This window comes from Amia ocellicauda, chromosome 7 (assembly GCF_036373705.1).
Source record: "Amia ocellicauda isolate fAmiCal2 chromosome 7, fAmiCal2.hap1, whole genome shotgun sequence".
NCBI classification, from domain to species: Eukaryota; Metazoa; Chordata; class Actinopteri; order Amiiformes; family Amiidae; genus Amia; species Amia ocellicauda.
In genome coordinates, this window is record NC_089856.1 from 40,817,242 (window position 1) to 40,833,342 (window position 16,101).

At 39.6% G+C, this 16,101-nt stretch overlaps 1 protein-coding gene across 3 annotated transcripts in view; it reads left to right on the forward strand.

Annotated features, from left to right (window-relative positions):
* Window positions 1-16,101, forward strand: part of tfdp2 (transcription factor Dp-2) — a 34,410-nt gene that overhangs the window by 14,014 nt on the left and 4,295 nt on the right. For 2 of the 3 annotated variants that reach the window (XM_066709628.1, XM_066709630.1), the window contains 7 exons: window positions 965-1,053; window positions 6,140-6,261; window positions 7,912-7,959; window positions 12,813-12,975; window positions 13,914-14,060; window positions 14,984-15,052; window positions 15,882-16,033. In XM_066709628.1, the coding sequence (XP_066565725.1) occupies window positions 965-1,053; window positions 6,140-6,261; window positions 7,912-7,959; window positions 12,813-12,975; window positions 13,914-14,060; window positions 14,984-15,052; window positions 15,882-16,033 (790 nt within the window). The remainder of the gene's footprint in view (window positions 1-964; window positions 1,054-6,139; window positions 6,262-7,911; window positions 7,960-12,812; window positions 12,976-13,913; window positions 14,061-14,983; window positions 15,053-15,881; window positions 16,034-16,101) is intronic. The other variant, XM_066709629.1, reaches the window with a different exon arrangement.

The window sequence follows — 16,101 nt, forward strand, 5'->3', positions numbered from 1 at the left end:
GTGCAAGCACTGACTAATGAAGACAGCTGACTTTAGTTGGTTGAATTGCCCAACCATTAAGCCTGTAACTTCAGCATCTGCTGTAGTAAAGCATGTCATTTAGGCAGTAGGAGGCATGCACGTTGGTGAGGGTGGAGTTCTCTGGAACAATACGTTTCTCAGAATAAAATATGAATGTAATTTAACTCCAGAACTACAGCATGAAATGGGCAAAGTGCTAAGTAAACTACAAAGGCAGAGGGCACAAACATCAAGGAGTTAATGTAGTAAAATAAAAAGTTACAACAAACTATCACTTCATGCAAAACATTCAATCTTCGTTACCTTAAATTCAGCTGTATTCAGATTGTGTTGTATTTGAATAGAAATGTTTTGGATTAGAAATCTGTTCTAACAATTTCATCATAAACTTGCCTGAGAAAAACAAATGCATACCCATTGCGTAACATTGTCATGGGAATGTTTGAAAGTATAATCTGTTCACCATAACAGCATTTCTCTGCTCTATTTTAGAAATTGTTCAATATTTTATGACTTGGGGTCTAGAGATGTATATATTTTGGGCATTTGTATTAATTGGAGTATGTTTTTAACCCAAAAAGGTTAATCATTTTTGGTATTACATTTAATGTTTTTAAATATGCCATCCTTTAAAGAAAATAATTTTAAAATATGCTAGTATTTTCTTTATTTCATATAGATACTGCAATCAGCCTTTTAAACTCCTGCTCAGAAAGCAGAAAGATTACAATTATATTTTTCCTTCTCATTCCAAATCAATCTACGTACCGGGAAAAAAAAAAAGTTAGTAATGTCTTTGTATTGCAGTACTTTCATATTCTGTCAGTTGTAGCTAGAATACTGGAACAGGGATCTTTTAAATACTTTATTTCAACTCTAACCCCTTTCTCCTCATTGTTCCCACTGGAGCTTGCTATTAATATCTATTTATATTGTTTTACAGGCAATTTTTCTCTGGTTGCAGCTTCTAATTTCAATCCCTCATCCAAGATTACTTTAGGACCAATAAATGTGAATGTGGGACCGCAAATGGTGAGTAGTTGATGTGAAAATGTTCATATGAATCCGAGCCAAACCAAACAAATTATCCACAGGGTATCAATGGACAAATGTTTTTTTGTGTGGTGTTGCTGGAACTCATCACCTACATGATGAGTTAAACATATGTAACCTGGGATATTCCTTTGATAATCTTCCAGTCTACTTACTGACATCCTCATGTTAAATGTAACCACAGAAAACCATTAAGAAAATCTCTTTAATTATCTTTAAAATAGGTTTTTCCAAAACCAAAATTACCAAATTACCAAAAATGCATTATTTCTATATGCATTTCCTATAGCTTTTTATATACATTGCCTAATGTTTTCTGTTGACAATTTTACTGTGTGTAACTTTTATTGATTCTTTCTGTTGATGGATGGGAAAAAAGCTTAATATATATACGTTTTAAACTCCAAAGTGGATACTGAAACCAGGATAAAGAGAAAAAATAACAATTCCTATACAGTAAATAGGGTAGCTGCAATATTCTTAGTATATGTTGTGAAGGCTAAGGACTTTTAAAGACAGAATACACCGTCTCATTAGGTATGTCAATGATCATTTGTGTATAACTCTTAGACGGCACTATCTTCTCATTGTGAGGCTCTGACCTTTGCCCTCTCATCTGTCCTCCTGCCAAGTGCTCAGAATAGTAATGAACCTAAAATGTGACATCTTACGGTCAATATGTTTGTAGTAGGAGACCAAAGACTTGAGAAACAGAAAGAGCAGACCAGTAAAAGAGGTGACACACACAAAGAGCAATTTATTGGGAATCAGAAAGAATCCAGTGTACATTTGTGCTGATCACTTTTAGCTCCCCTGTATTGTTAAGAGTGCAGTGAAAGAGTAGGCCCCCATACAATGCTGTTCAGGCACCGTAATTTAAACTAATGGTCGGACAAACAATCTGCCTTATTTAGAGAATGTTTTCTCCCTTGCTGAGTGAATCATATTTCTCTCAAGGGCATTTCCCACTGCCTCACATAGCACGCTCTGTCAAGCACACTCCCCAATTTACCAAAAATAGGAATCTGTGGATCCACTGGCTTGCTCGTCACATCAGGCACGGTTAATGTTTCATTAATTTTAAACATTGCATTTATATTTTTTTTTTGGTACGTACTCGAGCAGGGGTAGGAGTGGATATGTCACAGCTTTGTCCTTCAAAAAAAAAATATATATATTAAAAATCCATACATTTTGATATTTGTACTGTATGCAGAGGTCTATTTATTTGCTGCAAATGTGAGGCTATTGCATTAATTACGGAGTAATCTGTGGGCCGCGGTCTGATGATGATTTTCTGATGCTCTGGAAATGACCTGCAGGGGGCAGCATGGGACTAGATCAAGCAATGCACCCTTACATCACAGACACCATTGCCCTTCAGATTTCTCATTTTCTAGCTACAGAATTGTTTGCTATGAGCCATTCCCTGTGGATTGAAGGCTTTTTGTAAGGCCTCTGACGGCAGTAAGCTTCTTTAGCTTTAAAGAATTTGGTCTATCTTGTTTGCACTGAATTAACTGTTGCAATATGTCAATCAGCTGTTCATGAACTCATTTAATTTTGAATGTCATATCTGTAATAGTGGGTGCAGGCTAAACTCACACTAATGCACATTTCATGCTTGGCATTGCTGCTCGTTTTCAGATCTTTCTGTACATGCTTTGTTTAATGTATTTTGTTGTGGAGAATAGGGTATGTAGTAATTCAGTAATGTTCTCCTTAAACGACAGTTAATTCTTTTATGTGACAAGCATAGTTTTAAAAGTTACTCCAACTTACAAGACTGCAAAGTAGTGTTAGTTACACTCCAACAGGTCTCTGAAATCAAACTCAACTCTGAAATGTATGTGATGTTTCTTAATCTCTGAGAAATGTAGGATCTTTCCATCTCTGTTGTATGGACAGTTTGCAAACACTTTCATATTGCACAAATATTACAGGTTGCCAACTTGTAATTATTAAACATGGAGTTGCTGAAATGGCCAGTCCCTCATGTGCAGATTGTATAAGAATCCTATAGTATAGACTGAATGTATTTTGATGACCAGCCCTCACTGGCTACTTTTATATCCATCTGCAGGAAACTCATAAATGTTTAACTCCTAATTGCAAAACAGCAATACTTGTCCTGTTGATTGAAGGGGAATGTATTCCTATGGGAAAAGGATGAAAGTGCTTTTGTGTATTGGTCAAGCCAGTCCTGCATAGAGAATTAAGGTGAAGAGTGCTTTAATATTTACAATAAGAATGCCATATTGCAAGGTGGGGGGAAAAAAATACATTCATTTTCTTTCTCACATAGGAACATATACTTCTGTTGCTCACCCTGTGTGTTATTTTCACTAGCAGCCTTCGGTTTGAACTTGAGTTTAACTGATTCTACTCATGAAGTAAGACAGTTTAAGTGTGTGCGTGTGTGTGGTTTTACAGCAAAGTGCATCAAGTGATTAATACAGTAAATTGACTGATATATAATACATTATGTATGTATTAAGTATAGGAAGTTATTGTGCATGGTTTGCATTAACAGTAATTAACTTATCCAAAGTGTGTAAAGCACTCCTTCCAAGACCGAAAAACTATATGCAATCTCCTCGTTACCCTTTACTCTAACATGGCATTCTCATTTACTCTCAATTTAGTCATTTTCAGTCACTGCTCTAACAATAAACTATCCATACTGTCTTTTAAACATGATGAAAATGTCCTCTGAGGTCTCCTAATTGTCAGCGATCTTGTCTTTGTGGGTTCCTGTGTTCTCCTGCTCCTTGTTTTGCTCTGTGAGTAAATAAAGTTTTGGCTGTGTACGCTGACTCAAGCTGGCACTCGATTACTGTACGCCACTCTCAGGGGATGAGATGTGCTGATCTGGCAACACTTTTTACTCAGCAATTCTTCACTGCAAGAATCGCAGCATGACAGAGACTATGGTGTTTTTAAGCACATGTGGATCCAGGGCTGAATGTTTCAATGTCGCTCTAGGCTGGCATTTCAGGAAGCCTTGTATTGGTAAAGTATGCTCCTCTTCATAGACTTTGTTTAGTGTTGACATACACTTACAGTGGTAGCTGAAATTATTCATGTCCTTCATCTGAAACAGTTATTTGGCAATTCATTCAGCTTACTAAATAGTGTTCTAAATTAACCTTGTCAATGGTATATTTTCTTTAAAGATTCTAGCTGGTTGAACAGATTCAAATTGGGGGCTATGGAAAATATTGGACTGCCACCCCATCTGAAATAGGCATGCTTCTTCGTGTTAATGTCATGTCAATGTGTAGTTTAAGTTAAGACCTCTTAATAATGGCTTATTTTGTTGTTGTTGTTGTTGGGTTTTCACTCTGGATCAGATTAGGTGCAGTACTGGATATAGCCTATATTTTGAAGGAACACTTTGTGTATCAGAGGTCTTGCAGATGAAATCTAAAATTATAGTTGCTTGAAAACGACCACTCCTATTTGTACAACAGAACAGAAAACCTGTATTCTATAAAAAGCCGTGACTTTTTTTTTTTTTTGTTACATTATGAGAAATAAATACATGAAAATACCTGCCGGAGAGGTTCCCCCCTGTAGGCATTGTGTTATCTTAAAATTATAGATAATCCTTCAAGAAACATAGGTAATGTTACATGAATAGATTATTTAACTGGGTGTCTTTTAACATAAACTCAGGCACAGCTCTGTTGCACTTTTCAGTGTGAGGAGGGCACAGTGTTTCAGTCAGCCCTGGAAGTCCACTGTTTTCAAATCCTTTTAACCAAAATGTCAAGCGCAAATATGAGTCTCTGGATTTAAGTTGTTCAAAGCTGGTTTACAGTCTCTGTGTAGCAATAGCAGGGCCTTTTTTATTATCCTGTTTCTAAGCAACGAAAATGAGAACCCTACGCTGAGCTTTTCAAAATTGTCAAGACAGGCAAATTAAGACACACAGAGACTTATGTAGAAAAGTAGGTTTCCACTCAAGAGCTACAATTCTCCCTTAAAGGTGTGTGTGTGTGTGTGTGTGTGTGTTGGCGCAGGGGGATTATAAGTACACGTCCTGCAATATTCCCCCAAAGAGTTCCCAATTTTATGTGTGCAGTATTAAAGCTGGACATGTTTATTAGGTAAGAACTATTTGTATGGGCATATATACTACAGAAGCTATTTCTAACTTATACACTACCTTGTTTACAAGCGGCCTGGATGTCCTAATCCGCATTACATCTTCTGAGCTATAACTAAGCTGTTTAACAACATGAAATGACATTAGTGGCCGATGAACTTGCGTCTTTTTATGTAAGAGGTTAAATCAGTCAGCCATTGCACCTCCTCCCTTGCTGTACCACACACTGCTGGTGCTGTCCCCAGGAATTAGGAGCACGGATTCATACCGGAGGGAGGATTGGGTGTGATTCTTAGAGGAGCAGGGAATTGTGGTCTGCATCTATAGGGAAAGGATAGGGTGGCAATAATGGTGTCATAATCGTTTATTTCAGGGTCAGAGTTTTGTTCTGTTTAGCTTAGTTGGTGTAGCACTCTTCAAGATCAGATCACCACACAACGATTTACATAGTCATTGAAAGGTTTTTAAACAGAATAGAACATGTATAAGCAGCACGGATATTTAAGACTGCTGCAGACAGTTGCTTGATAGTCTAGTTTAGTAAAATGAGAGAACCATTAGAGAAAACTTAAACGATTCTGAGAAAATAAATGTTTAATGGTTGCCGCCCTCCAGGCAGTACAAATAGACCGACAGAAATACACAAACTAATGAACTTATTTCTTATATATATATATAAAAATAACAACTCAAAGTAAAACTGCAGTAATAAATTTCATCAAAAAGCCTCTGTTCTTAAATTATCTAAGCTGACAGTGTGTGAGGTCCAATCATCCTCGACCGTGCTATTTTTGGAACCCACTGTGACAGATTGTAAACTGGAAAGTGGGTATAAACTAACTATTGTCTGCCTTTTCTCCCTCCCACTTAATGAAAGCCTGTTCTGTAAACAGGAAAAAACAAAAAACATGATGCTATACGTCTAATTTTCCTCTGCTTTGCTTTCTTGTTCAGATTATAAGCACACCTCAGCGAGTACCGAACTCCGGGAGCATTCTCATCGGCAGCCCTTTCATCCACACGCCAGCCATGGTTACCCAGAGCCACCTGACGGACGGTGCCGAGTGGGTCCCCGGGTGAGACTCCCCTCGGTTCATTTCCCAGCGCTGTGGCCAGCACCGAGTGGCTTATGTGGCTTTCCTCCTTAACCTTGCATGATTGAACACAGGACCCGAATACACTCACACGTTCAGTACATCAAACACACACTTGAGCTGCTGAGTAGGACGGGGATGGACCCAAGAGTCAATTCCTGCTGATTTAAATATTTACTACTCCAAAAGCACTTTCAGCAGCACTGTGTGCATCAGTATTAAAAATGATTTGCACATCCTTCATATCTCCCTCCCTTGCCTGTGACACTGGTTAGCCTTGTGCTATCTTTATGTGGGATTACGCTGCTACTGCCAAGAGTTATCTTATTTACACCAGGAGCTGGTAGACCAGGCAGCAACTGTACATAGGTGATCCCCTTGGAGGATTTATTCCTTCAAAAAACCCAAGATTAGCTTCTCCTTTGGACAGGGGCCCATCCCCGTTTCAGTGTGTTTCTCTGTTCACATGCAACCCAGCCCTTGAGTTCAGCCAGAGGCCACCCACTCCTAACCTTCCCACACGGGAGGTCGTGCACCTGTGGCAGCAAGGATTCGGTCCCTTTTAGTGTTGATTTATCTTTTATGTCTTCTATCGTGGTTTAATTAAAAAATATGTGGAAAGTAGCCAGGCCAAGGTTTAGGTCGCTGTGAGCGGGGCAGATGAAGTTTGAAATGACATGATGTGTAACAGCGTTATACCGTTAATCTTGTGGTTAGACTCTGAGCTCAAGAGTTCATGCTGCACAGAATGGGAGATCTAAACATGAGCATAATCAATTAAACCGAAATACAGGTTTGTTGTTTTCATTGTGTGATTGTGAATGTTCAGCATTCGTGGAAACACACACACACACACACACACAGACACAAAATCAAGTGAAACCATGTCATCAGCCCATGTCATCATCCCTAGACATTAACTGCTATTGTCGGCATGTAGGATCCCGTAAATCATGGGACACAGATTTACTGGAGAATCAGATTGAAGCTCTTAATGTATGTTTTTCATCCTGCAGAATCGAGAACATATAATACAGTATTATTTCAGGTTGCAGCCCCTTTCATTAAAGGTTTCAGGGAGGATTTCTGCACATGCAGTATTCAAGTGTGGTTAGCAAAATGTAGCGTGACTGAAGCCCTTGTACAAAATACAAAATGGGTGATACGCCTTAGTGGCAGTAAGGAAATCTCCTTGGGAAAAACAAATGTGCAGCTGTCAGCAAGTGAAGCAGAAAGAATTGGTTTCTTACCTGCAGTCAGCAAATACTGTGTGGTGTAACCTGAAAACAACAGGTACGTCAAGGGGCATGTCACTCCAGAGGATGTGTGCTGCAATTAGGGCCGGCCTCCCGCTGTGATGCATGTAAGCATAGAGATTGTGCATGGTCTGTGTCGCTGGATATTAAAATCTAGTTAATCCTGAAGGGAGATTATTTTGTGAGGGTGTGTGTATGTGTGAGAGTGTTTACGCCACTGTAACATCTGTTTTGATTCTTTCTGTTTTTAATTTGTTTTTTAATGTATTAATGCACTGTATTATGCATCCTTACAATTAAGACTTAGATGTGCTAATAAAACAGTAATTTAGCAAAGTGCTTCTCTTTATTATTTTCTATTTTGCTTTTCTTTTAGGCCCAGAAAGCGGACTCATGAATTTATAGAATCAGATTTTTCAGACAGGTAAGTGGCATTATATTCTTTTGAAGCAACATATTTGGTCCTTTCCCAGCTATCTATTTGAAGAAGATTATATAAGCAGGTTTTATATATTCTTTGCGCATCATGGCCGGCTCCCTGTAATCTGTGATCTGAGATAAAAATAGGTCTTTGGTGAGGAATCCTCTGTCTGTAGATGTGGGAACGCAGTGACAACTCTAGAGCCAATTATTAGATTCTCCACTAATACGTATTGCTGCATATGTCAGCAGTTTCCTTTTATACAGACAGTCCTGTCCTCATGAAAGTATTTATTTAACAGATTTTGTGTCATTAATTTGAGATTGGAATGCAGACTTTTAAGTATTTTTTCTGTGTGTAATTATAACTTGGGTGGAAAGGTTAGTGTGCCCTGTGTTTATTTCCTTCTGGAGTGGGTGATCTTTAGTGGGGTGCCGTGTGAAGTTTCATGTTTTGACATCATTAGGCATATCTGCTTCTCTGCTTTAACAGCTCATATATATATAAAATGCCTGCGTCTCCTCCCCCAGCTAGATTCAATCTTCTTTGCTGTGCATCGGAGTGTCTGGGCCTGTTAAAATTCTGGAGCGCTGGCGTGTCCTTGTGTTTGTAAATTGCTCCCACCCCCATGACACACACGCGCAAACATACACACACATACACGCATCCTTCCAGAATGGGTCATGCAATATCTGCCTTCTGGCCACTGTACTCATTGTTTGCCATTTTCAAGATTGTTTTTTTTGATGATCTTAAATACAATATGTTTGGGAACAGACAAAAAAACCAAGATGGCTAATTTGGGATCTCTGCAATGAGAATATGGGCAGGCACCATTTTCAGATCTCTTCAGTGAAGTCTAGTTCTTCCAAAGCTATTATGAATCTAGGAAAAATGGGCTACTTATTTTCAGCAAGTTGGCTCTTCATAATGTCTCTGTTTGTAATGCTGCCTAAAGTGGGGTCAAAAGAGTGACATTTTGGTTAGATGCAAGCTCCTTCCAGGACTTTTTAAAGAAGTGGTTGCAGTATATTTTGAGCGCTGTACATTTTAAAGCAAACATCTGTTGCTGTCTTGCAAGTAATTATTAAGTGGTGTAAATATTCCCGCCCTATGGTGAGTAAATATGTTGTGTTGGGCAGTCCATGTCCAAGTACAGTCCATGATTCAGGGCAAATGATCTAGTGTGTTAGGTAACGTGCATTCTGGCTAACAAGCAAGAGGTTATCTTTGTTCACTCTGTGAATGTGTTTCACGCATTAAATCTGTCAAAAGCTGAAGCACATTCCTCTATTCAGGCATCAGGCTTGATTTAAAAAGAAGAAAAACATGTAATTGGTTGCAATTCTAAAATGGTCAAGCGTGATCTGAAACAATGGCCACGATTGTAGTCTGAATTCTGAACCAACTAGGGACATGGGAGTTCTCCCACTTGGAGACAGAGGTAAATGCAAAGTTTCTCTGTTGTGGTTTACTGTGTTTGTATCCACGCTTTTGAGAATAATTGGGGAAAAACCAAATAAATCTTTAAATTGTGGTGTTCTTAATGACTTACATTTGCCGAGATGCTTACAGACTTTTTCTCTCTCTCCAAATTTAGCTGTAGAGAAAGGATACTCTGTATTTTTATGCATTTGTGAAATTCCCACAAACTAGAACTTTCAAGAACTAGAACTCTACGGCCGCATGGTGTTTCCATTTTTACTTCTTTACTTTACTTTACTCCACAGCCATCTTCAAAACATGGTACTTAAACCATTCACAGTTTATTATCAAGTCGGCCACATACAGATGCAGGGATTCCACATGGCTGTTGCAGTCTGATGTGTAAATGCAAGGAAAATTGCTGGTAACTATAACATCTGTTGATGGACAATCTGGCATTCAGCAGCATTGTACAAAAAGGAAAAAATGAAAGAGAAATGATCATATTACAGCCCTGAAGCATGCCTCTTTTCAGGTTCATTTGTACATGCATCATAGCATTACTGGGTGCTGAAGTGACCCAATACAAATGACTAAATATGCAACCATAAGCATTCCAAGAGCAAGTTCTATTTATAGTGCTTTGTGATTATCTACAAAAACAGAAGAAAAGAAACCCGACAAGAAGGCTTTAAAATGCAAGACATGGAACATGTATCTCCCAAATACCAGGACTGTGTGCAGATTAAGTCACAATCATCAAACATTTGCTTTGTCTAATGCTTTTGAATGGTGTATTAAAATACTTAACAGGAGATCACTCAGGGGTGAAAACATTCAACTTGTCTTCTGTTTTTTGACCAGAAAAAATGATGGATTGAACAGAATTGCTCCTTGTGTTTTGATCTGTGCTTTGGATCCCTGTTTTGGACCCTGTCCCTTCAGTTCTGCTTCAGTTAAGGACTTCCTAAAGTCAATGTTACATTTCTTTTAACACGGCACACTTTTTTTAGCCCCAATATTAATAAGTAATCAAGGTAGCCTGGCATTATGTCTCAGATATGTCTTAGAGTCGACCTTAGAAGAATCATGCAATGATGCTGCCTCGTGAAAAATTTAACACAGGCCTGTTTTCAGGGCTGAATTTCCGGTTTCATGCCGCTGTGTCTTATGTATTAATAATTGAGAAGGAGGATGCATTCGTAGTTCATCATCAGCCTTTGGCATATCATCGGCCTTCTTATCTCCAGGAATACTCAGCTGCTCCTTCTCTATATTTCATGTACTTCACTTTCTCACAGCAAGCAATCTCTCTCTCTCGCTCTCTGTCTCACGTGGAGACGCAGGCCCCCAACATCAGGGCAAGTCTGGCTGGTATTCAGGAGCTCGGAAACCAAGAAAACGTGTACTGACGTCACAGAATGAAATTTTCCTGTCCCGTTTTGCCCTGTCTCCTTGTGCTTCCCTGTGATGAGATTAGAGGTCGGAGACTTCCAGGTGCTCTCGCAGCCTTTTTGTTTTTGTTTTTTGTTTTGTCTGATGTCCCTACGTGCACCTCTATCCCACACTTTCATTAAGACATTAACTGTAATGCCTTGTGGCAGCATCTGAAGATTTGTGCCTTCACTGAGACTCGTACCATAGATGCCATTTAATGTTTCACTATTTCTGGAGGTCTCTGTAGCACAATTAGAATATCACAGTAGCTTCTACTAAATGTGGCATTAAGCGCACTGCTATTTTTACACATAAAGCGAACTTCCATGTGCAGCTTGTGAGAGGGTGTCGGGAGAGAAACATAAAGAAGGGAAATTAATTTTATTGATGGGGTTACTGCATCATTGTTTTAGGAATCCTGCATAATGTAATTAATTTCCTGTGCAAGAGTGTGCCTTTGATGTTGTTATTGATTTTGCAGGCCATTTACAATAAGGCAAGCAGCTGAAGACTGGGATTTATGTAGACAAGGGGGACTATATCTGCCCTTCTTTCGCTTATTGTCCCAGTTAATGTGTTTGCCAAGGTCTGCCTGGAGTCAGATGCACAAATTTGAAAATGACATGTAAAAGTGATGCAATATTTCATTACACCAAGCTGTTCTACTCCGGTTTGTTTTTTTTAGCTGGTGTTACTATTTTTATTTTATCCAGCAAGCTCCTTTAACCTCACACAGCCCACACAACCTAGTGTGCAGTTGCCATTTTCTTTCTTTCCTTCATTCATTAGTTCCAAGTTGTTCCGGGCTGGGAATCTGGAACTAATGCTTTTTGACAACTGGAAAGCTTTGCCTGCCACCTAGCAACTACTACAGTCCCTCTCTATTCTCTCTGAGGGAGTGACCGCTGGTACTGGCTGTGTCCGTTAATCATTTTCTCTGCCTGCACCCATACAGCAGTGATAAATCACGGGCTGTCTAGTTATGTAATGTTCCCTACTGCAGTGGTGCTGCAATGATTTTAATTAAGATTTTCACTATTTATTTCACAAAATCCAATCACATCAGCAGGGCAGTGAATTGGTCTGTATGCATGTGTGTTGCATTAATTCAGACTGAAATTCCCTCGTCACTGTGCTTCAGGCTCTTACGTGATGCACAAATCGGGATCAGCTCTCGGCTGATCTCATTTTGCTCTTGTTCTTCATTTTTCCTTGCTGTCATAACAATGTAGTACGTAAGGTCTCTTCTTTCTTTTTTTTTTTTCTTTCAGTGTCTGTGCTGGTTTTGCAGTGTATTAATAAAGCAATGTTGGTTTATTCTTCTAGCGCAGTCTGGTTAGGTGTACGCAGGCTAAAGGCCACGCAGCACATTAAATCATTCTGTTTGGGTATTCAATGACATTTTGCTGCTCAGCTCTGTTATGGAGTCCGTGTGATCAACTGATTAGGATAGTGTCATACAGAGGCGTCTCTCTTTAAGAACATCCACACCTTCAGCTGTTTGCTAATCCATTAGAAGGATTTATCAATATACACTTCATTAACCGTCTAGTTTAAAGTTTCATTGTAAACCAACAAAGGATTTGTGTGTAACCATCCCACACCTATACTCATAGAAAAGATTATTTGCATGTTGGAAATGTGTGTTAGTGTGAAGTAATGGTTCTGCTCTAAGCAAAGTAGTATCTAAATTCACTCTTTTATGCATTACGCAGTTTTCTTAAGTACATGTAGCCTTTTACGGGGAAATGAAGTTCTGAATTTGCATTTCAGATATGCACGCTGGGTTTTCAGGCTCTGTATGAACGCCTGGTGTTGCTATGTCCTAACGGGCAGGGAGGGACTCGAGATGAACAGAGAATTTGGAATAGAGAGAGCATTTTATACAACGCAAGAATATCTCACTGAGCACAACAATCTGTCCCCTTTGATAATTAACAAAAATAAACCAAATAAAGGCGTACAACTGATTACGTTTGCTTCCCCCCCCTCAGTAAAAGACTCAAGAAGGGTGACAAGAATGGCAAAGGTCTCCGGCATTTCTCCATGAAGGTCTGTGAGAAAGTGCAGAAGAAGGGAACCACGTCCTACAACGAAGTCGCCGATGAGCTGGTGGCCGAATTCACAAACTCCGGCAGTCTAATGGCGGCCGACTCTGTAAGTAGTGTGGGACTTCTGTCTGTATGGTTATGGTAATGAGGCACCATGATTTGTAAGGCACTGGTGCAGTTTTAACGAGATTTGATCATGTGTGCGTTTTATTCATCACAGAACTAAGTCACAGCTGCTCCACTGAGTTGTAAATCAATCTTGGTAATTTAAAGCACATTCATTTGTGTGTGTGTGTGTGTGTGTGTGTGTATAGAAATATGTATTATTTGTTAAGTTAAAATAGTTTTGGGATCAAAACTATAAAGAATCCAAGTGAGTTCTTTGTTGTTAATGTGGATGAAAGGGTTAAATGAGTTAATTGTTGAGCTCCCTACAAATTCTGGAAAGACCCCAACGCATACTTTCCAGTATTATTTCTGACAGGATGACTGAAATAGCTCAGTGCATAATTAATCTGATTATTCTCTGCGGAATGTTTAAATTATAATTAAAAAAAGATTTACAATAGGTGGGATAATATTCAGTCCCTTAGCTCTGTAATTTTTCTACAGCAGCTTTCACGCAACTTGACATCTACTAATGAGATCCACAGTCGATCTGTACATGTGCATAGGTTGTAACGAATGTAACTTCACCTCATAGCATTTGTCATTTTAAATTCTGGGAAGATTCGTATGTGGCCGCTCTCCTTATAAGGCTTTAGGGAAGGAGCTTGTCGAACTCCAAACAAACTTATCACCCAGAATCAGGGCGATTGTGACAGCCTGATGGGATACAGGACAGGGAGTCAATGATGGGAGTTTCGCTTCTTACTGTTACAAGAGCTAAACTGGCTTGTGGTTACTTTTCACACACAAGCAGCTTTCTGTCCCAGAGATTGAATATTCCAGTTGAAATGAATAGTTGGTCAGTGTGTGTACGGCCAAGTAAATGACAATTGCCAGTTAAATGAACATGTTTTGTATGGCTTTTGTTTCTTTCAGCAGGTGTACGATCAGAAGAATATCAGGCGTCGGGTCTACGATGCCCTGAACGTCCTCATGGCCATGAACATCATCTCCAAGGAGAAGAAAGAGATCAAGTGGATTGGGTTGCCCACCAATTCAGCTCAGGAATGTCAAAATCTAGAGGTGAGAGGCGCCCCAGTCCCCTGCTTGGACCCGCTAACATCAGTTTGAAAGTTTTTATGATAAGCCCAGCATATTGTTGTGTTGTATGAGGACTCATCATAAAAACTGTTCTTTGTGTCTTAGTTTTTTGCATCCTTATTTTCTTATTATTTGATTGCTTCAGCCCGTGCCTGATTTGATTTCTTGCAGCAATTAATTTGACACTTTCTATTAACACAGGCGTATTTAAACTAATCTAATCCTGAATATTCGGTTTAAACCATGGGGATATGAAGAATTCTTCCAGGACCTATTTATATTACCCTTTTATATTCTTTGAACGGATCTATAAAAAAAAACACAAGCCCGTTAGACCTTGCCTGCAGAGGCGTCTGAATGAGAGTGGAAGAGCCGTATTCCCTGAACACCACAGTGCTGCAATGATCGTTAGCACATCTGGCACTCTTTCACATCTGTAGTCTGCTGCCCCAGAGCCCCCTGCACGCGCTGTCCTTCGTCATGCGGAGCTCGCAGGCCGCTGTCGTGGGGCACTGCTCTGTACGTGACCGGCAGAAACGTGTTAAACTGAGGTCTGGCAGAAACCTGCCTCATGCCTGCAGTTCATTACTGTAGCACTGCACAAACAATTAAAGACGTGGAAACTGAAGAGACCAGGGGCAGCACTAGAGGAGTCCATTTTGTTTGTTGTGGGAAGGAAACCGTTTTTAAAACCTGCCCGTCAGATCGTTTAATATACCACATATCTATATTATAGGCTCTTGGATGTTCGGCACATTGGTCAAGTTTGTCTGTGTGTATTCTAGTACGAGGATTTAAAAAGCTAAACGTGTAAAATGGAGATGGACTTGCACTAGAGGTGGAGACAACATGGTGTGCGAGAGGGTTCATGGTCAGTATACCGATGCTTTTCGAATGTCTTTCAGTTGGAGAAACAGAGAAGGATGGAACGAATAAAACAGAAGAGGGCCCAGCTACAAGAACTGATATTGCAGGTACGTCTTTACATTTTTAAGTGCTTTGGCAAGGAGATCTAAAGCCTACTGAACTGAGTCAGCTGCTAATTACCATATGAAAAGTGAAACTTTTAACCCCTGTGCGGACAATGGATCTTAAATTTCCCCAGCCTGCATAATCAGACATTTCAGCAAAGGGTCTGGCTACAGTGTTCATTTATGGGAGGGATTACCCACCATCCAAATAACTACAAGTTGCTATAATATAGTAATACTGTACATACTTTATTATCTCTTCAATTATTATTTAAATTTGTCTTTGGTAGTATCTGCAATCACAGACTATTTAAAGATTTTTTTGCATTAAAACTGTATTGAATTACCTCTGTGTTTTAGTCAATTTTTTAGATCGTGGCGAGTTCTGTAATTGTTAGATCCTTTTGTGACCTTGTGAAAAGCCCTTAAAAAACAGCATTTACATTTATATTTGTTTCCAAACAGTTGTTAGTGATTTTCACTTATTTTTATGAATTTACATTCTCTTGTGATTGTATAGCTAACAATTCAACTTTAAATATGAACAGTGATATAACATTAAATTTGTGTGAAACAGATGTCCCGAATGACCATTTAAAAAAAAAAAAAGATCCTAGTTCCTCTACACACGATAAGAATCAACTGCATATGCATGTTCTTTAGCATTTTAAACAACCTGTGAAAAGAAACACAAGGTCAATTAACACTGGCATTTCGAGAGCCACAAATGAAACAATACGCAAAAGACGGGACCCTGTGGCAGATCGCGGCATACGGACCCCAGATGTACGCTTCCCGTGTGTCTGATCATTGACGCCGTGCCGTTCCACAGCAAATCGCGTTCAAGAACCTGGTCCAGCGGAACCAGCGGTTGGAGGAACAGAGCCACAGCTCCCCCCCACCCAGCTCGGTCATCCAGCTGCCCTTCATCATCCTCAGCACGAGCGTGCGCACCGTCATCGACTGCAGCATCTCCAGCGACAAGTGAGTGTGGAGAGCACCGAGGCGCGGGCCTGCAGATCGGCCAGACCTCTTCAATCTATCCATCGGCC